At 49.1% G+C, this 18819-nt stretch overlaps 10 protein-coding genes across 10 annotated transcripts; 6 read left to right on the top strand and 4 right to left on the bottom strand.

Moving 5' to 3' along the window:
• Nucleotides 1-561: 561 nt before the first annotated feature.
• Nucleotides 562-844, top strand: ATNIH1004_010523 (uncharacterized protein; the record flags this gene model as incomplete). Its single annotated transcript, XM_033575092.1, has 2 exons — nt 562-621; nt 689-844. The coding sequence occupies 2 exons, from the start codon at nt 562-564 to the stop codon at nt 842-844; spliced, it is 216 nt and encodes a 71-aa protein (XP_033423110.1).
• Nucleotides 845-3053: 2209 nt separating this feature from the next.
• On the bottom strand, nt 3054-3697 carry ATNIH1004_010522 (uncharacterized protein; the record flags this gene model as incomplete). Its single annotated transcript, XM_033575091.1, has 3 exons — nt 3054-3317; nt 3371-3634; nt 3692-3697. 3 exons carry the CDS (start codon nt 3695-3697, stop codon nt 3054-3056), a joined length of 534 nt encoding a protein of 177 aa, XP_033423109.1.
• Nucleotides 3698-4375: 678 nt separating this feature from the next.
• ATNIH1004_010521 (uncharacterized protein) lies at nt 4376-4807 on the bottom strand (the record flags this gene model as incomplete). Its single annotated transcript, XM_033575090.1, has 2 exons — nt 4376-4546; nt 4601-4807. 2 exons carry the CDS (start codon nt 4805-4807, stop codon nt 4376-4378), a joined length of 378 nt encoding a protein of 125 aa, XP_033423108.1.
• A 718-nt stretch (nt 4808-5525) lies between these two features.
• On the top strand, nt 5526-6642 carry ATNIH1004_010520 (uncharacterized protein; the record flags this gene model as incomplete). The annotated part of the gene is made up of 2 exons (XM_033575089.1): nt 5526-6191; nt 6277-6642. The coding sequence occupies 2 exons, from the start codon at nt 5526-5528 to the stop codon at nt 6640-6642; spliced, it is 1032 nt and encodes a 343-aa protein (XP_033423107.1).
• Nucleotides 6643-6725: 83 nt separating this feature from the next.
• On the bottom strand, nt 6726-7596 carry ATNIH1004_010519 (cupin domain-containing protein; the record flags this gene model as incomplete). Its single annotated transcript, XM_033575088.1, has 3 exons — nt 6726-6947; nt 7018-7432; nt 7538-7596. 3 exons carry the CDS (start codon nt 7594-7596, stop codon nt 6726-6728), a joined length of 696 nt encoding a protein of 231 aa, XP_033423106.1.
• Nucleotides 7597-8878: 1282 nt separating this feature from the next.
• Nucleotides 8879-9496, top strand: ATNIH1004_010518 (uncharacterized protein; the record flags this gene model as incomplete). The annotated part of the gene is made up of 1 exon (XM_033575087.1): nt 8879-9496. The coding sequence occupies one exon, from the start codon at nt 8879-8881 to the stop codon at nt 9494-9496; it is 618 nt and encodes a 205-aa protein (XP_033423105.1).
• A 69-nt stretch (nt 9497-9565) lies between these two features.
• ATNIH1004_010517 (uncharacterized protein) lies at nt 9566-10316 on the top strand (the record flags this gene model as incomplete). Its single annotated transcript, XM_033575086.1, has 2 exons — nt 9566-9860; nt 10048-10316. The coding sequence occupies 2 exons, from the start codon at nt 9566-9568 to the stop codon at nt 10314-10316; spliced, it is 564 nt and encodes a 187-aa protein (XP_033423104.1).
• Nucleotides 10317-11041: 725 nt separating this feature from the next.
• glr1 (glutathione-disulfide reductase GLR1) lies at nt 11042-12582 on the top strand (the record flags this gene model as incomplete). The annotated part of the gene is made up of 3 exons (XM_033575085.1): nt 11042-11193; nt 11254-12086; nt 12149-12582. The coding sequence occupies 3 exons, from the start codon at nt 11042-11044 to the stop codon at nt 12580-12582; spliced, it is 1419 nt and encodes a 472-aa protein (XP_033423103.1).
• A 647-nt stretch (nt 12583-13229) lies between these two features.
• ATNIH1004_010515 (uncharacterized protein) lies at nt 13230-15554 on the top strand (the record flags this gene model as incomplete). Its single annotated transcript, XM_033575084.1, has 1 exon — nt 13230-15554. The coding sequence occupies one exon, from the start codon at nt 13230-13232 to the stop codon at nt 15552-15554; it is 2325 nt and encodes a 774-aa protein (XP_033423102.1).
• A 1691-nt stretch (nt 15555-17245) lies between these two features.
• On the bottom strand, nt 17246-18542 carry lysB (homoisocitrate dehydrogenase lysB; the record flags this gene model as incomplete). The annotated part of the gene is made up of 4 exons (XM_033575083.1): nt 17246-18089; nt 18166-18335; nt 18399-18439; nt 18515-18542. 4 exons carry the CDS (start codon nt 18540-18542, stop codon nt 17246-17248), a joined length of 1083 nt encoding a protein of 360 aa, XP_033423101.1.
• Between the last annotated feature and the right edge of the window lie 277 nt (nt 18543-18819).

The raw sequence follows: 18819 nt of genomic DNA, 5'->3' as shown, positions 1-18819 counted from the left end.
GGCCGGAGTAGGTGCTGTGACCCGTTCGACCCCGCCCAACGCACCAGTTCGTTACAAGCAAGACCCCTAATTTTAGTCTAGTTTCAGGCAAGTGAGGAAACGCGCTCTCTGGTCGAACTTCAGATCATAGGAACATTTCTACCACACGTGGCAGGGACTCTGTACCGCACAGGACCAGACCAGTATAAAGTAGATACCGAAAAGGGGGAATATTCTCGCAATCACTGGTTCGACTGATTCACCCACTGCACCATTTCCAGCTGGTTGCTAAAGGTGATACTGGCTGTCGAGTGTACTACAACTCTCGAATACAAGTCGACGAAATGCTGAAGAAGGCGCGCGCAAAGCCGGTACTATCGATGACTTGGCCACTTCTGGACAGAAGAGAGATCCATGCATGTCGGTTTTCGAAAAAGTTAAATACGTCATTCGCCCTGTGACTCCAGATCGCAGCCACGCACAGTTGTAGAATATCGGAGTCACGGTGACGAACAAATGCCAGGTATGCCTAAGGGGGTCTTAATATCTCTTTTAGATGTCAATCAAGCTTAGTGTGCCGTTATGGAGACTCTGGAGCCAGTGGGAGTCACGGACCAGAGTGTGCTACATCCTAATCTCAAGGTCAGTGGATTATGCTAAATTTAGGTGGCTCTCTTTCTCTAAAAGTATTGCTAATGTCTCGGATTAGGGACCACTGACTTGCGCACAGTACGATCCCATTACCAGAGACTTGTTCAACTACAACTTGGACTCGGGCCATGGCCTACATACCCCTCTTCAGAACATCAACCAAGGCATCCAAGACAGATATTCTGGCAGCTATCTCAGGTCCGGGAACGGATGACTATATAATTCTTTGCCGCTGGCTCGCTTATTTTGCCGGCCTACCTCCATTCTCTGGGAGAGAAATCTGGAGAATGCCATCAGCTTCAATCCTCAGGCAAAGGCAAAATGGTATGTCGTTGACCGAAAGGGAGGTCGGGGACATGTGGCTACTTTTCACTGTCCTGCCTTCTTGAGCTTTCACACAGTGAATGCCTCACAGGAAAATAGCGGCGTCTCCAATACTGTAAATATATTTTGTGACAAAAGTTCAGAATAAGGATAACAGCAACATTCGACTATTTTACTACGACATATCAGCAGCCCCGGTTCCAGGCTAAAAAAAGATGCAAACGATACCCATAGCTTGGCCAGGCATAAGCTCCCCGGAGTTGCGAAGCAAGGGAAGAATAAGGACGTACTGACCGCAAAGACCATGACTAAACTCCTTAGTGGGGAGCCGCCTACAATAAACCCGAGGTACCATACCAAGAGACAAAGGTATGAATATGGGGTTACCAACCGGGGCTACAATTTTTCATGGATGGACTGGTCAAAGTCGACATAGAGAACAAAAAGGTCGTATATTGGGGCCACGAGCCACAGCCGCACACTCCTGGTGAGGCGATCTTCGTGCCTGACGGGTCTGATGGGGCTGAGGAGGAAGGAAGCATATTAAGTGTGGTACTGGACGGAGAGAAAGGGACCAGCTACTTGATATGTTTGAGGGCTCAAAGTTGACGGAGGTTGGTCGTGCTGAGTGTCCTCATGCAGTAGGGTTTAGGTTCCATGGAAGCCATTACATGTCTTGGCTGGCCATCTTCGGAGCAGCCCTTCGATATCCATGTCCAGCTCATATTCTTTTCAATGAATTTGTCTGGTACAATGATATTGTACGTAAACCATCTCAATCCCACCCTGACATACCACAGTTAGCGGGGGCGTCGATACTCATGACTGCAACGATTCTACGACAATCTTTTCCTGCGAAGCTGCCCCCATCAATGCGTCTGCGTCTGATTTCGAGGACTGAGGGAGCGGACCATGTCGTGGGTGGGTAGTACACTACCTTCGAACATACCCATAAGATCCCCTGGATGTTGCTCGGTGTTCCACCAACAAACAAACCGGCTGAGATGGTCCTCGCGAGCATAGTGACTCTGCGCGTGGGGAAGCTGTACTCAGTGTGTTGGTGCAAGTAGGACTGTTGGATTCGAAACTCTTACGGCAAGGAGTCCCATCGTCGTTGGATCGACTGCCCGTGGTTGGATGTGAAGCGGCAAGAAGAGTGTTGCAGAAGGAGTTGGAAGTAGACGGTAGGGAGTATCACAACTGGTTGATCCGCAGAGCGCACGGGCAAAAGACAAGGACAGAGAAGGAGAAGTCCAGACGCCAGGCGTGGAGGAGTCAGGCACAGGGGAAAGAGTGAACTGATCTCTCCGCTAGGGTAAATGGAGACAAGGGTAAAGCGGTTCAGCAGGAGCATGATCCAGCAGGCCGGAGGCGGCGGGTGGATATGATGTTGTTGTGCTGAACGAGGAGGAGTTGAGGAATTCTTCAAGTAAGGCCTCTGCTCTTGTTGAAGACGCCCAGGGTGAGGGTAGTGGATACCATAATATACACCGTATGTTGGATTTTGGGATTTGAAAGGCTTTTTCTGTTTCTGCTATAGGCGTATGTCACATCTTCGTGTTCAACTTTACTTAATTTGCCAGTTTTTCTACGGGAGCATGGCACAACAGATAAGCCACTAATTTGATCACTATGGTATTAGACCATAAAGACTACTACGGAAGAGCCGTAAATTTTTATAGGACAAGAAATTTATGAGAATATGATTGACTGAATGACTTATTTATAGCGTTGGACTAGCAATATGGGTTCACTATCTGCTAACAATAATTGCCACCAACAGCAACAGCAACAACAACAACAACACATAGTTCATAAGTACTAATCCATATGGCAGTGTGCATAGTTGGCCAGTATCTGGAATCGTCTATGGTATTCACTTGGGGGGCATCACGGGTTGAACCCAGTATGGTGCTCAGACTAAGACCTTCGCTGTTATATAGGGCGCTAAATACGACAGATCGAAGGTCAGTCATCTTGTACCTTTTTATGTGGTCTAGTGATTTTATCTCTACTAGCGCAGTGACAACCAAACCATCACAGGGGACCATGGTACAACATCGTTAGACGTCTTTCGTCCGCAGCCTTATACAGCTGAATCAGGGCCTAGACGTCAACCATGCTGGGGGTATTGATATTTTCAATCCAGAGCTTCTGGCGTACAGCATGAGGGACTTCCAGTCCACATCCGCCTCGATGGGAGCCCGCGCTGGTTCTCGTCTCATAAAACGCGTGGTTAGATGCACTAGAAGAAATTCAGAAGCAGTGAACCCATACGCGCTGGTAACTGCTTGGTTGACACAGACACCATTCGGGCCACAAACCTCTTCATCCATCAGATAGTGAATACCCTGCTGAAAGCCCTTAAGATTATGGCAGTTGAGATGGGCTCTCCCAGTGTGCTGCTCCAGAAAACGTGACTTTGATGTTCATGGTAGAGGCCGAAGACATGACCGATCTCATGGGCGACTATGTCGCCATGATCCCTCAAGACGGCAGTTGTCCCGTCCGTTTCCGGATGTACGACCTTTCCAACGTACTTTTGAAAATTGGCCGCAGTTGGGTTGTACTCAACCAGAAGCGCATCCTTGTGTTTCCTCCGGCACTCGGAGCGGTCACGGATGTGTTTGAAGCGAAAGGCCTCGGGCAGAGATGGTGCATACCACAGGTTTATGGCGGCCTAGATATAGGGTTCGATTTTCCGCCCTGTCTCTTCCGTCTTGCAGCAATATTCGACGGCCATGGCAGGCCAGGTTGTCAAGATGTTGTTTTGGAGGCCAAAAGGAACGGCATAGAGATGAGGCTTCTGTGCAGTTTCCCAATATGCATGGCTAGCATGGACAAGACAAGGGAGAAAACCGAGAATGAAAAACATCAGGAAGGTCTCTCAAGACAGCTGCATGTTGGCAAGCCTCTAAGAGTAACCAGTGCAATGTCTAAATGGCTCCTGTTTATGCGGCCCTCAGTTTCTGTGCTTGTTTATTCAAAGTGGCATAGCCATTTAGCTGGATGATGTCACATAAATATTGTTCTCTGACTGTACTCTCCTAGGGCTAATAAACAATTCTTATATTGGATTTATGCACTGTGCTTGTTACCACTTTCCCCAAGTCGTAGTGACCTTCCATCTGTTCGGGCAACATGAGATCCAAATCAAGGCTTTTCAGTTGCACTAGCTCAGACAAAAGGTCTTTGAGTTCCTTCGCTGCCTTCTCATCCACAACGTCATCGTAAATCCATACGAAACGTCTCCAGTGTAGCCGCGTAGGACTGGATTGCACGCAGCATTGACGCCGTCACAAATTCCGGTGCGACTCCATCAGCATAATGCAAGAGATGGATCTCACACAGTGGATTCAATCAAGCCATTACGGCTGGCATTATGGCAACGTGATTAGGAAGAGCGTCGCAATTCATCCCATTAAAGAAGTCTGTTGAGACAGGTGGCCGATGTAGGATCAGTGTGTCCAATGGGGCGGACTAAGAAGGATGTCCTCTCGGAGGGGCCGGCTGCCCCATACATAGCAGCAGTGAATTCGAACCGACGCAACTGCGCAGCGTGGCCTAGAAAGCTGAGAGGGACAGGACCTCCCTCGAATGATAATTAGTGTAACTGGGGTAGCATGCGGGAGATCATCTCCAGCACAAGAAGTTGTTCGTCTAGCACTGGATCCTCCTCTTCGCCCTCATAGTTTTCACAGAGCGTGATCCACAAGGTCCGAGAACTCTCCTGGAAAGAGCTCAGTTGAGCTACTCCCCCCGGGGTTCCCTGCTGTGAGACACGGCATGCTTGAGCTTGTGCATTATCGTCGGCTTTCCTTCCCAGGACTCTTCCGATACGCTTGAGATACATTGCTTCCCTACCAGGAGGGATCTCTGTTCCGGGCGAGGCATCGATGCCAGTCTCGAAATGGTGTCAAGGAGCTCCTCAGACAATTAGTGTCCACGATACTAACCAGTTCGTGAAAACGGGAATATCCTCGGGATCCCCAGCGTGCCAAATCCTGGTGAGACTCGAAGGAACGGATAAACTGCAAATGAATGGACAGTGATTCGTCCAGGATCCGACGACAAACCCGCAGCAATCTCTGGCGGCCTCGGTCAGGGGAAACAACCCCGCAAGGTGCCCAGGCGCTAGGCGCTCGGATCCATATATTTCCATATCAAGCTGCACCCATACGCGTATGGGACGAAAAGAAGGGAGTGCAATAATTGTACTTATTAGGTTGTTTGGAGAAGATATGTTTTTGTTGTGTTTGGTTGGCGCTTCTGTGCCCCACAGTGTGACCTGTGTATCCCGTTGAAATTAAAGTACAGTACAGTACAGTACAGAGAATGCGAATACTTTCCATACGTAGCAGATTTGCCGCCAGACGCTAGGGATTTAAATATATAACATTAGTTCCATCTGTGTGTTGATAGTGTCCTGCATGCAGGGCCACTTTCGAATTGTGCGCATTAGTTACTTAAGATTGGGTGGATTGTGGGCCCGAACTAACGATTCCTATTTCGGGAGGCTAACTGCCTTGATCGATCGATTGAGCCTACATTAAGCATTCTCTCTTCATGCCATGGAAGGACAGGAACAAAGAATTGGGACAATCCTCATCACAGGAGCCAACGGTTCCTTGGCCCTTCCTGCTGTCCTGCACTTGTTAAGCAGAACCAGCTACACGATCGTCTTGACGGTCCGGGACGCCTCCGACGACAACCCAAACACACATGCCTTGCGTGAGGCAGTCGCGCCCTTCCAGCACCGAACTTCGGTTCGCGCCCTTGACCTTGCCAACCTCTCCCCCGTGCATGAATTCGCTCGCTCTCTCGAAACCGAAATCGCCACAGGCCATTTACCCCCTCTGGTCAGCATCATCTGCAACGCGTATTGCTGGGATTTGGTCAGTGCGCCCGAGCAAACCACCGATGACCTTGAAAAAACCATACAGGTGAATCATGTCGCCCACGCGGCGCTGGTTTTGCGACTGGTGGGTTCTTTCGGCCCCGCCGATGATTGTGGGCTTGGCTTAGGCCGAGTGGTGTTTTTCGCTAGTGATGCCCACTGGCCTGGGAAAAATGGGCTGGAAAAGTATACGCCTACTATCCCGGATGACTTGGATGTATTGGTGAAACCACCAGTTGATAAGGGGGGTGATCATATGGGGTATGGGTTTCAGAGATATGCAGTGTCGAAACTTGTGATTGTTATGTGGATGTATGCATTTAATGAGTATCTTCAAAAGGTAAGTTGTTTTTTTATCTTGTTTGGGGAGATTATGCTCCGTGTGTTTCACCAAGATAGTTTGCTTATATGTCTGTGTCTGCTAGGACCCGAATTTGAAACACCTCACAGCGGTCGCTATCAATCCTGGCAATCTGAGCGACTCCCGCGCACTACAAGTCAACACGCCATTCATACTGCAGATCTTATCAAGATTCGTCATCCGGCCTTTCCGGCCACTGTTGCGTTTTGTGGATCCGATAATGCGTACTGCGTCGGAGGCCGGTATGGATGTGGCCGAGTTGGCGGTCAGTGAAACATATGCGGGCGAATCGGGATACTTCACTCTTTTGGAGAAGAGTACGAGTTCACCCGAGAGTTTGGATTGGGAAAAACAGCAGAGATTGTGGAAGAAGACCCTGGAGTGGGCGGGAATTACGGCTGATGACACTGCTCTTTCGGTTGGCGTCTAATCATGAATATCAGATTAATAAAGTCCGTATGAATTATAAGTACAGTGGCTCGAATGCAAGATACTGAAATGATTGCCATCAGACTAGTCCATCTTCCCCCTGTCCACAAACCGTCGTTGGAAACACGATCTGCCCATTTTCTCGCAGGCTAGATCCCAATCGAATGTCCATTTCCGATGATACGGTTGATACCCCAATAGTCCACCGATCCATCTCCCAACCACAATGCCCAGTGTCATCGCCAAGGTGCGTCCAAACGGCACCCATTCAGGGAAGGACAAATAGGAGCCACCTGCATCAAACATCTGCCAACTCATGTCAGCTCTTCAGAACTCCACGTCAAGAGGTGGTAGAAGATGAAGGATAAAGACATACCGACATCACCTGGATCAAATCTACGCCTTTCCCTAGCACTACCGTCTCATCCTGATATCCATACCAATTCTCGAAGAATATTGTGTCGAGCCGGAACAGTTCTGGTGTATCCTCGCCGGATAGCAAAAACTTGATTGTTCCATTGTACGACGCAGAAGGGTATAATCGGTGGTTCACCCAAGGTTGGATACAAATCTCGCCGTCGCTAGGAGTCAACCCATATTCCTGTTTATCATCCTCCACGTAGAGCTGACCCTCCAAGACCTCAATGTACTCTTCTTGGTGGGGATGAAAATGCTTGGGCGGTTTCTGGCCCTTCAAAGACTCTGGCCATAATGCTGGATTAAACGTAACTTCGAATGCGAAAGCTCTATGGGCATGCGGGATCACCCTTGTAGCCACCGCGCCGTTAAATCTATTTCGAGTCAGTGGCCATGCTTATTTTCATTTTTACTTATTCATCGACCAGGGTGTGGTATTAGTGCGATGTGATGTGATGGGGGTTGCAGGGGGCGCATACGCGAGAACCACTCTGCTGGGTTCGAGGGTGGATTCCGTTGTTACCGTCATCGTGGACATGGTTATTTGAGAACGTTGTGCCTGAGAAGTAGTAACGTGGAGGGGCGACGGATATTTAACCTGCCCCACATGGGTTGGAAACCTAGAATTGTGTCATTAGGTTACGAATGCCCAGTGCAGTAATGATCAAGTGAATCTGGATATGTCTGGTTGTGGCTTTTGTCAGGATCACGGGGAGTCTTGGAATTCGCCGTATCCGCTGTATTCGCTGTATTCCCTACGTTCCGTCCCCGAGACCGCATCTTAGTCCGCGCCCTAGTCCGCTTCGACTGTCTTTAGTCTCGTTTAGATCGCCTTGCTCTGCTTCTGTTCTCTTTCTCTCGGAAGTGATGGGCCCCATTTCGGAGGGGGGGAAGTTCTGTGCGTCCGAGTTCCGAAAAAATTTCAGGGATGGCGCGTATATGGTATTAATCTTTCATGGAAAATTACAAAGTTATGGTTTACAAGGTTTTAATTAACTTAATGTCAATTTAGGCTGGAGGTCACCCCCACCCCCTATGTGTAATTGTGGTGGCAATCAAAGTTTTACTACCCTAATGTAGCCTAGCGGGCAAAGATTTATGATGTATTTATATCCATACAGATCCATACAGAGTATTGCTTGTGAGGAGGATGTTACGGTGAAATGTTTTGATTCGAGTGGAAAAGACAGGCATGCGTTGGCCAAGACCCTTACCTAGTACTAGCTTGCTATTGGGATATGTGCTTGGTGACAAATGCTACTATTACTGAAAACCTTTAACCACATCAGTGCATCGCTCGAAAGTAGCCTGTCAAAGCATTAGACTTGTCTACGCATAATCCAACCATGCCTGTGGTTTCTATGACCTTCTTGAAGACCCAATATATTGAGTAACAGAGTGAAAGGGGATAGTCGAACAAATAACAACTACATGCTACTTAACTTGTTGCGCACGCTTATCCACTATTTGTCTAATCTTTGTCTCCCCGCCCTAACCTCTTTACTGTTTCCCCTTATCTTTCCCTCCACATATTGATGTTGATCCCTTCATGACTACGGAGAGACCCACCATTCACAGCTCTTTTGACCGCCTGATGATCGATCTTCAAGCGGACCTCTGGTAGATTAGCTGCCGTAGGTTTTTTTTTTTTTTTTTTTTTTTTTTTTTTTTTTTTTTTTTGCATGTAATAGCCGTTCCTGAATAGAAAAAAGTATGTACGTCGACATGTACACATCGGCTCTGACATTTCCGAAAACGCCTGCTTCCTCTAGCAGTCTTTGTCTTCTTTAGCTATAATAATAGCACGCCCCCTCGTCCTAATGTTAACTCTTCTTATTTCTCGATACCCCTCCACATTCCTTGTTGACAGCACAACAATAGCCGACGTAGAGAACCAGCAAGCTTCTCATCCACCCAATACTCAAGAGTCAGAGAAGCCAGGGTCCTGTGATGTCAAGTCCGGCCATTTCTCCTTTGCCGAAGTTAACAATCCACCTATTTCAAACGCGCAGTTCTTCCCTGAAACGGATCTTTCCCAGGGAATCGTAGGAAGGGACGGACTAGATGATCCTGCAAATCTGCAGAACTTTTCGTCCGCTAGACAATGGGGCCTGCTGGCTCTCATAAGCCTCATTGACTCTCGTATCTCCCCTCGCGTCGAGCATGTTCGCTCCCGCGGTGGGCTACGTGGGGAAGATTTGCACGGCAACGATAGCACTCTGCTATCCTTCAGTGTTTGCATCTTTCCTGTAGGATACACTGAGAGTTACACCGGGCTTGTTCTTCGCACAAACCATCGCCAGGAGAGTAGGCCAAATGAGCCGGCTAACATAGACATTCTAGTTCGGTCCTCTAATACTGGCTCCCATGAGTGCGCTCTATGGTCGTCGCATCGTGCTCAGCTTCGCCAACTGGTTCTTTGTTGTTTGGCAAATTAGATGCGCCCTCGCCCCAAATATCGCTACCCTCATTGTGTTCCGAGTACTTGCTAGAATTGGCGGCTCAGGATGTCTCACTTTGGGGCAGGTGTCATTGTGGATCTCTTCCCAGCTGCCCAGCGTGGCAAGGCGACCTCTATTTGGACCATAGGTCGCCTTATTGGACCTATAGTCGGCCCTATAGCTGGTAGATTCATCGGCAAAGCCATCGACTGGTGTTGGGTATTCTGGGTCTTGTTAATCGCAGTCTGCACCATATCACTCTCCATAGAGTGCATCTACCAAGCAACATGTGCGTCTGTCTTTATGCGATGGAAAACCGCCCGGTTATCAAATGGATTGGTCGAAAGGGCCTACGTTGTGCGTACGAGTTAAACCGTGACAACGTATCAGCCTGGAAACTCTTCGTGCAGGGTCTCAGACGGCCTATGTTAATGTTCTTTAAGTCGCTTATCGTGGCCCTTGTCTCGCTATATACATTGTTACTTACCAAGACTCCTATCCGCATTGAAGACATTGCCCTTGTGGTCCAGTTGTTAATTGGATTATAGTGCTTTATGGCCCGCTGTTCCTCAATTTTACGACCATCCCGAGCGTATTCAGAAGCCAATACAATTTCTCCAGCGGAATTACGGGCTTGGTCTATCTGGATATTGGCATCGGTCTAGCACTTGGCCTAGCTATAGTTGCGACAACCAGTGATAAGGTGGTCTTGAAGCTCACTGCGGAGGAAGGGGGCAAGTTTGAGCCTGAGATGCGCCTTCCCATGATGATCTTTTTCTCCTGTCTGCTGCCGGTGAGCTTCTTCTGGTACGGCTGAACGGTCGGAAAGAACGTGCATTGGATCACACCATACATGATTGGGACTTCCACATTCACAAATAACTGTATATTTAAAATGAATAAGGTGTGAGGCTAGATAAACAATATTGTTACAATAAATGCCATTATGCCATTCTCGTCATCCCAATTTGTTTAAGGCCAATAAGCGAAAGTCGAGATTGGTAAGCATGCTTATCAATCACTTAAAACACGTGCCACTCACCTTAGGCCATCCCGTCCAGGTATGATGACATGGAGTCTTTTGTGCGGTGCATTGATGGACTATTTATGTCATGCCAATTAAGTCGTTATTTTTCGGGGCATATTGAGCAGGGATTCAGTCTGGTCTCGCACCCAACAATTGGCAGTCGAGCCCCTCGTCGAACCGTCATCCGAAGTTTCGCCCCGCCGGCTTATTCAATCGAGTCATTTCAGTTTCTTACTTCGCCCCTCTCCATTTGACCCATCTCGATGCTCCCTCGCCTTTCCCTCCGCCCTCTTTCTGCTCACGCCTCCAGAAATCGGCTTTCGCAACGCCTGTCTGCTCGTTCGCCCATTGTTCTGTCTCTCCAGTTAGTTGGTGGAAAAGGCATTACGACTGTTGCGCACCGAAAAGCAATCAGCAACCCCTCGAGGCAAGTCATCCTGGATTCTTCATCCTCACGCCTCACATCTCTCTCCCGACACTTCTCATCGACCTCTGTTACGGCAGACGCAAGCAAAATGGCTCCCATCGAGACCCATCAGTATGACTATATTGTTCTAGGCGGTGGTAGTGGTGGTAGTGGTAGTGCTCGGAGAGCAGCCGGCTGGTACGGTGCAAAGACCTTGATCGTGGAAAGTGGCCGTTCTGGAGGTACCTGTGTTAATGTCGGGTAGGAGTTTCCCCTTATCTTTCCTTCCAGCTTCGAGCTCACTGACGGAGTAATTAATAGCTGCGTCCCGAAGAAAATGACATGGAACTTCGCAACCATCAACGAGGCTCTCCACATTGGCCAGCACTATGGATATGACATCCCACCTGACGTTAATATCAACTACCGTCATTTCAAGAATATCCGTGACTCCACGATTGAGCGATTGAATGGTGTTTATGAACGAAATTGGGGTCGGGAGGGCATCGACCTGGTGAAGGGTAGAGCCAGCTTTGTTGAACCTAAGGTCATTGAGATTACCCTCGATGGTAACAAGAAGGCACGGTACACTGCACCACATATCTTGATTGCCACCGGTGGACGACCCATCCTTCCCGACATCAAGGGCGCCAAGCACGGTATCACTAGTGATGGCTTCTTTGAGATCGAAGAATTGCCTCCCAAGCTTGCTGTCGTGGGAGCTGGGTACATCGCGGTTGAACTGGCGGGCGTTATGGGCGCCGTTGGCGTTGAGACGCACATGTTCGTCCGTGGTGATGAGTTCCTGCGGAAGTTCGACCCGATGATCCAGAAGACGATGACAGAACGGTATGAAGCATCTGGTATACAAATTCACAAGCGCCACTCTGGCTTTAAGGAAGTGCAGTTGCTCCGCGATGGAAAGGGCAAGGATAAACTTCTTAAACTTGTCAACCACGACGGATCCTCCATTGAAGTCAATGAGGTCCTATGGGCCATTGGCCGCCAGCCGGAGGTTGAGGACTTGAATTTGGATGTCCCAGGTGTGAAACTAAATGACCATGGACATATCACGGTAGATGAATACCAGAATACCTCCGTGGATGGCATTTATGCTCTTGGAGATGTCACCGGCCGCGCTGAACTGACACCGGGTATGTTACATGTCTTATTCCTAGTCCACAAATCAAGCCTGCATTAATACTGACAAATTTAGTCGCCATCGCTGCCGGCCGTCAACTTGGCAACCGTGTTTTCGGACCCCCCGAGCTCAATTCATCTAAATTGTCGTACGAGAACATACCCACGGTTGTTTTCTCCCATCCAGAAGTCGGCACAGTCGGGCTCACTGAGCCCCAAGCCCGCGAGCTCTACGGTGACGACCAGATCAAGATCTACAAGACTAAGTTCACAGCCATGTACTACGATGTGATGCCAGCTGAGGAGAAGAAGAAGAACCCAACTGAGTTCAAGCTCATCTGCGCCGGCCCAGAGGAGAAGGTAGTTGGATTGCACATTCTTGGTCTTGGAGTGGGAGAGATGCTGCAGGGATTCGGTGTTGCCATTAAGATGGGAGCTACCAAACGAGACTTTGATAGCTGCGTTGCAATCCATCCAACAAGTGCAGAGGAGTTGGTTACATTGCGATAGATTAACTTAGATTCCATAGCACTACATTAGATTAGATCTTGCGTGCTGTACATACTGTTCAATTTTATGACATCACAGTAGTCCAGTTTAGAGACAAGATGTATATAGGATTGAACATACAACATCACCAAAGACGTGCGAAAATGGCATACAAGGGCAAATACCATGACTTCTGTGTGAGCGAAATATCTGGTGCAAAAATGCTTCACAAGGATGTCTGGCGAACATCACAGCAAATCAAACTAGGGCTAACTACATTAGTTAAAAGGATACTATTTCACCACTACTAGTACGGTTCTAATAAAACATTGAAAGAGCCGGATTGTGGATAATAATTGACATGGATATGGTCAAGGAGGCCGTGGTTACCTGGATTATCAGGCAGCAAGCCCGTCACCTGGATGGGATTTGTTTACTTCGGCCTAATTAGGCAACGGCAATGGATCCATCACGCGTAAGGGGCCCGCTACTACTTAAGGCTGTCTCCGCCGGGATATTAAACTATGCTTTGGGAAATTTGTTTGTTGTGACTCTTGTCTTCTTCCATAGATTCTATCTTCGGAGCACAAAACATACATATACGTCTTTCTGGTGGGCCACAAAGCCCTACTGTTTTCATTTTCGACTGGGCATTGATACCTGCAGCCATGGTGATAGAGACCCGGCAGTCTGAACGTCGAAAAAGACGAAACAGTTCGATCTCTGAATTAGGGGCCTGTTCTCCTGCCTCTTGCAGGAAGAGCACTCGTCGGTCTGCGGGTACTGCCTTAGCTTCACCCTGCGAGACTCCTAGTCAGCCATCCAAAAAGGTCCGTTTTTCGGATCCCGGCCCTCAGACGCAGAATGGCCCGGATTATTCGACGGGCCTCACTCCCGCAATAATTCGCACTTCATTTGAGGAATCTGCGGATTCCGACGACGTGGCTCGTACTCCGAGTCGGCGGCTACGGCGACGCTCAACCCCTCTTTTGCGCACCCGTCACTCACTGGATCCTTTGATGCCTTCCAGTACTGCTGTGACGGAGAGAATCGTGCAATTTGCACCGCTTCGCCAAATTCTCGATTCTCGCACCCAGCGTCGAATCCGACGGGTAGGCCTCAGTAACGAGGTCAACAACCTAGAGCGCGAGAAGCGGGACATTGCTCAATATGAAAAGACTCTACAGGCCTTGCTGCATGAGAGGGATGTATTAAAACAAAAGTTGGAGTCGGTGAAGAAAACTCCAGACTTTCCTGAAAGTTGCCCGTCTAGCGAAACAACAGAGTGCTTGACTCCGGCCAGCGTCGGACATCTGGAATTCGAAAACAATCGTTTGCGAGAGGAAATTTCCTCTTTCCAATCCTCTCATGATAGTGCCGCACCGGAAGGGGATACCATTCTCATCAATGACAGTAGGTTTGAAGATGATACGATACTTATGTCTGATTCCCCGGATATTCGCGGGATGGGCGAGAATCAGCCCTTTGTTCCAAATGACCTGTCGCTCCTTGACCATGGGTGTTCCGTTGACGCTTCCACCCAGGTGTCTTGGTCCGGACATCATCGAGACGCCGAGTTTCTTACCATCTCGCGTGATCTGGAAGCTGCTAGAAAGGAGAAAAAGGAGTTGTTCAATGCATGTCGAGCTCGTCTTGCCTCGTTAGGGGAAATTGTTCTGAAGCCATCCCTTCGTCAATCCTCGCCGCCACCAGATTTCTTCGACCAGCTCGTTCACACACTAACAGAAGCCCTCTCTCGAGCATCCGGTGCTGTTGGCACCTTAGATTCGATCAAAAATGAACTTTTAGATCTAGGATTCCCTGGTAACAGCGTGGGAGAGATCGTTTCCGAAATGCGCAGTCGCTTTCGCTCAGCCCGTCTTCAATTAGAGCGCGCGGTTCCCGGAGAAACAGCGAGTGCTGGTTTGGATGACGGGAATGCCACGTTAGGCGCATTGGTAAAGCGAGTTGAGCTGCTCGTCCACAGCCTAGGCGAAGAAGAAGCGCGTCATGAAGGGGCCGTTAGGAGGGAAAAGGCATTACGTGGACAGTTCGACGACCTGTTAACCCGATATGAGGTCTCATCGAAGAAGATTGGTGATCTTGAAGCTTCTATCGCTTCGTCAGCAGGTGACATGCTCCACACGAGAATTCGAATGCAAGAGCTCGAACGTGAGGGCCAGGAACAAACCCTCGGAATTGACCGACTGAACGCAGCACTCGACAAATATCGCGACGAGGTCAAGGGTCTTGAGCAGCTGGTAACAACACTAGAGGAAGAGAGGGCCACTTCTGATAAAAAGTACTGTGTACAGGTCTCACGTCTCGAAAATAGGGTAGCAGACGAAGTAGAAGCCCGTCATGCAGCCGACTCGACAGTTGCGGAGCGAGAGTCCCGAATCCACGAGCTGGAAACGACCGTCGAGTATAATCGAATCCGTGCATGCGACCTAACTGCCAAGGTCGAATCAACTGAGCGGGAACTCCAAATAACGGTTGGAAATCTCAAACAAGAAGCGACGGACCAACTTCATCGGCACCAGCAGGAGGTTGGGTCGATGAACGTTCGTATTTCCGAGCTCACAACGTCACTGGAAGGGATGAAGTCGGAGGTGGAGAAGCTCCGTCGCAGTAATGCAGTGTTAGAGGAGCAGTTACGCCTGGAAGTTGAGGCCAGGGACAACTTGCTGGATAAATGGGCCGTAGACCAAGCACGGTCGTTCGCCTACATGAAAGAAACTGTCATTGCGGAACGACGGAGAACAAAGGTTCGTACTGCCAATTTCGAGCTTCAGTCGGATGAGCTGAATTCCGATGGCACGAATACTGGCAGTGAGCCTATCACTCCGGTCAGCATGACACGATTCGTCGATGTGGAGATGGGGCTAGGAAAACAACGCATGGGGCTTGACAATGGAATTGACATCCTCACTGATGACAACCTTCTCGAGGATAATGGTGAGCATGGCGATAGGGGATTACTCCCTTTCTGATCCACCCGACCTTTGATGTTTCTTATGTATAATATTGGCTAGCGGCCAAGTGCTGGACTCCTCGTGTCACCCTTTGTAGCGAGGGATGTCTTCCGGGTCGTTCATTTCAAATGTTCTTGGGTACTCTGTACAATAATACACAATGTTTTTGAACAGACTTAATAATCCCATAGTTCAGAGGGATCTTGGTGCGACTGTTGGTCTAACGTTCTGGGTTCTATCCATCGCTGACCCCTCGATAACGCCGTGTCGATCTATGCCACGAAATACACAAGTTGTAGGTATATGGGTTCACTCAATTCGAGTCCACTTCAGCCTCAGTTCTACCAATCTCATGGCATTAGCTCACCTTACTCTCCCAGGGCCGAGAGCATCCAAGATATTGTCAACGTCTCGATCATCCCCAACTGAGCTACACTCTCATTACCATGTCCGTCCTTAAAGATGGATGAAAAGTCATTGCGGGGTCTGAATACAACCTGGACATGCATCTGATTGTCCCCATCAAGGAGGATCGAACTGTGCGCATTGAAAGCGAACTTGTCACAATTATTCTGTCTCCGGACCCGGGACTACACCGATATTCACCTCATTGTATTGTCATGAAGCACTGTTGCTAACTTGTCAATAAACGACCACAGGCTACCACGACAGCTCTCCCAAGTCAAACCCCTACTTTACCCACTCTCTCCATGAGTCAGACCAGTGCTCCAGTTGTTTGGCTATCATATTAAAGCACGCTGTCAATGGCAAAGACCTTCTCTTCGGCAATAATTTCGACTATCCCATCCGGGACCATCTCCACACAGGCTTCAAAATTGCTCTTCGTCTCGTATGCTGGACAATTGATCGTCGCTCGACGGCGATGCCTAGGCCAGTAAACCGTACCTCTTCAGTCCGGCCCTCGCCATACGGAACCAGTTCCGCGTCTTCGATAAGGTCAAAATGGATGACGAGTGCCAAGTATACATGGACAAGTCGTTGACGGAGGCGCTGACGGTTCAGGAGAGAATACTCGCTTGAGTCAAGGCATTGCCCGGGGCGTTGAGGAATTGAAGAAGTATTTCCAGTCGTTAGAGGCCAGGAAAAACTTTGTTTTCGAGGAGGGCCGGGTTTATTGGATGGATTTTGGAGATCATACCTAGGCTTCAATGATTTGGTTATCCTCTTCGCTGTTCCTCGTCCTTTTTGGCCGTGTTTGAGCAAGCGAGTGAGTGATGGAGTCTAGACTTTTCCCTTCGACTGTCTGGTTCAATCTGCACGTTCTTAAGTATATAGATGAGAAACAATCGTTTCCTAAGATATGTGCTGAAGAATGCGAACACGCGCACCGACCATGTGTATTTGGTGGTTCTGTTGACTCTTATATTGGGAGGAACTGGAGGAACAAACACGAGATTGAGTGTAGCAGGAGGGACAAAGGAGTAGGGAACGCATGAGCAACGTGCAGAGGGAGGGCGGGTTGCGTGGAAGCCTGAGCAGTCAGCCGATGATGTTGATTATACCTGTGGAAGGCCTGGCATTAAATGCTGTATACAATGGGCAGTTAGCCTTGGACATAATACACTGCCTGACATATAGTCTACGCTTGGAGGCATGTCGCATCGATTGTCATAGCAAGGCTCATACATAGAATTATATTCTAGTGGGCGAACATTCTTTTATCTACCCTATACATACATCAATCCCAATTACAGTCTCTTTAGCACATCGGCCAGGACTTCCTCGGTGGTGGCCTTACCACCCATATCAGGGGAAAGATACCTGCCCTCATCCAGATTGGCATCAACAGCGGTGTAGATCTTGGTGGCAGCGCTCTCCTCACCCAAAAACTCCAGCATCAGCCCCACGCTGCGCAGGGTAGCAATCGGGTTAGCAATGCCCTTGCCCTCAATATCCGGTGCACTTCCATGGCAGGGCTCGCCGATCGCGAATCCATCTCCGACGTTGGCACTTGGCACCAGACCCAAGCTACCGACAAGAGCGGCGGCACCATCGGACAAGATGTCACCATACAAGTTGGGCGCAACGATCACATCGTAGTACTCGGGTTGGCGAAAAAGCTTGTAAACCATTGAGTCAACAATCTGCTCCTCCACGAGCACGGAAGAGAAGCGGTCCGCCGCGAGAGCCTTTCGGGCCGTCTCGCGGAACAAGCCGTCTGTCTGCGACAGAACATTGGATTTGTGGGTGATGGTCACCATAGGTTGGGAGCGACCGGCTGGTGTAGAAGCCGCGTCCCGGATCTTCTGGCGGCGCAGAGCGATCTCTCCCGCGATGGTGGAGATGCGAAAGGAAGCCCCCTCGGAAATGCGCTTGATAGCCTCAGCCACCTTGCCATTGGGGGTTTCCTTGGTCTGCTCCTCCTTCACGTACAGGTCCTCAGTGTTCTCCCGAACAATCACCATATCAATGGGTTTACCGGCACTGCCGCCAGTGGTGGACTTGACTGGTCGGACGTTGGCATAGAGATCGAGCTTCTTCCGCAGAGCGACAATCGGAGATGAGTAACCGGCGACTTTGGTGCTCGGGGAGCTGTCATATTCAACAAACGGACATTGGTCAGCGACATACACAAGTACTTTTATTTTTATTATTCTTTTGAGCCCACCTAACAGCCCCAAACAGGGCTCCATCACATTCCTTCTTCAAAGTCTCCACGGTCTTGTCGGGCAATGCAGTCCCAGTTCGCTTGAAAGTATCGAAGCCCGCATCCAGATCGACAAAGCTGAATTTCAGGTTTAGGGACGGGGGAAGGGATTCCAGTACCCGTCTACCAGCCTATAACAATGGATTCACATTAGAATAGGAGATTCATCCTCTCGGAACGTCTGGCTGCTATACCGGAATGACCTCCCGTCCGATCCCGTCACCAGGGATGAGGCCTAAAGGAGAGACGGTCAGTTGATGCTCACAGAGGCATAACTCAAAAGACTATAAAGAGAAAAATATCAATTGACCTATGCGAAGAGTCCGAGCAGCAGCCATAGCTGATAATTTGGTGGACAATGATGTGTCTGCAGGAGAAACGTCCGTTCAACAAAGCCGCAATCGGAGCGCGTTTGTATGCGGACGGGAACAATATATATCCGATGAACGACTTCAAGAGTCATTCATTGTGTATCTACTGGGACTCCGGAATGAATAGTATTACTATAAAATACATAAGTCGCAATTATTTCGGACTGTTAATGCTACATCCAAGTCAGTAGATGATACCTCGTCGCTTGCTCCAATATATAGTAATTATCTTGAAGGCAGGATC

The sequence above is a fragment of the Aspergillus tanneri genome (assembly GCF_003426965.1).
Source record: "Aspergillus tanneri strain NIH1004 chromosome Unknown AapTan_5_pilon_pilon_pilon, whole genome shotgun sequence".
Lineage (NCBI taxonomy): Eukaryota > Fungi > Ascomycota > Eurotiomycetes > Eurotiales > Aspergillaceae > Aspergillus > Aspergillus tanneri.
This window is presented reverse-complemented; position numbering and strand designations above follow the sequence as displayed.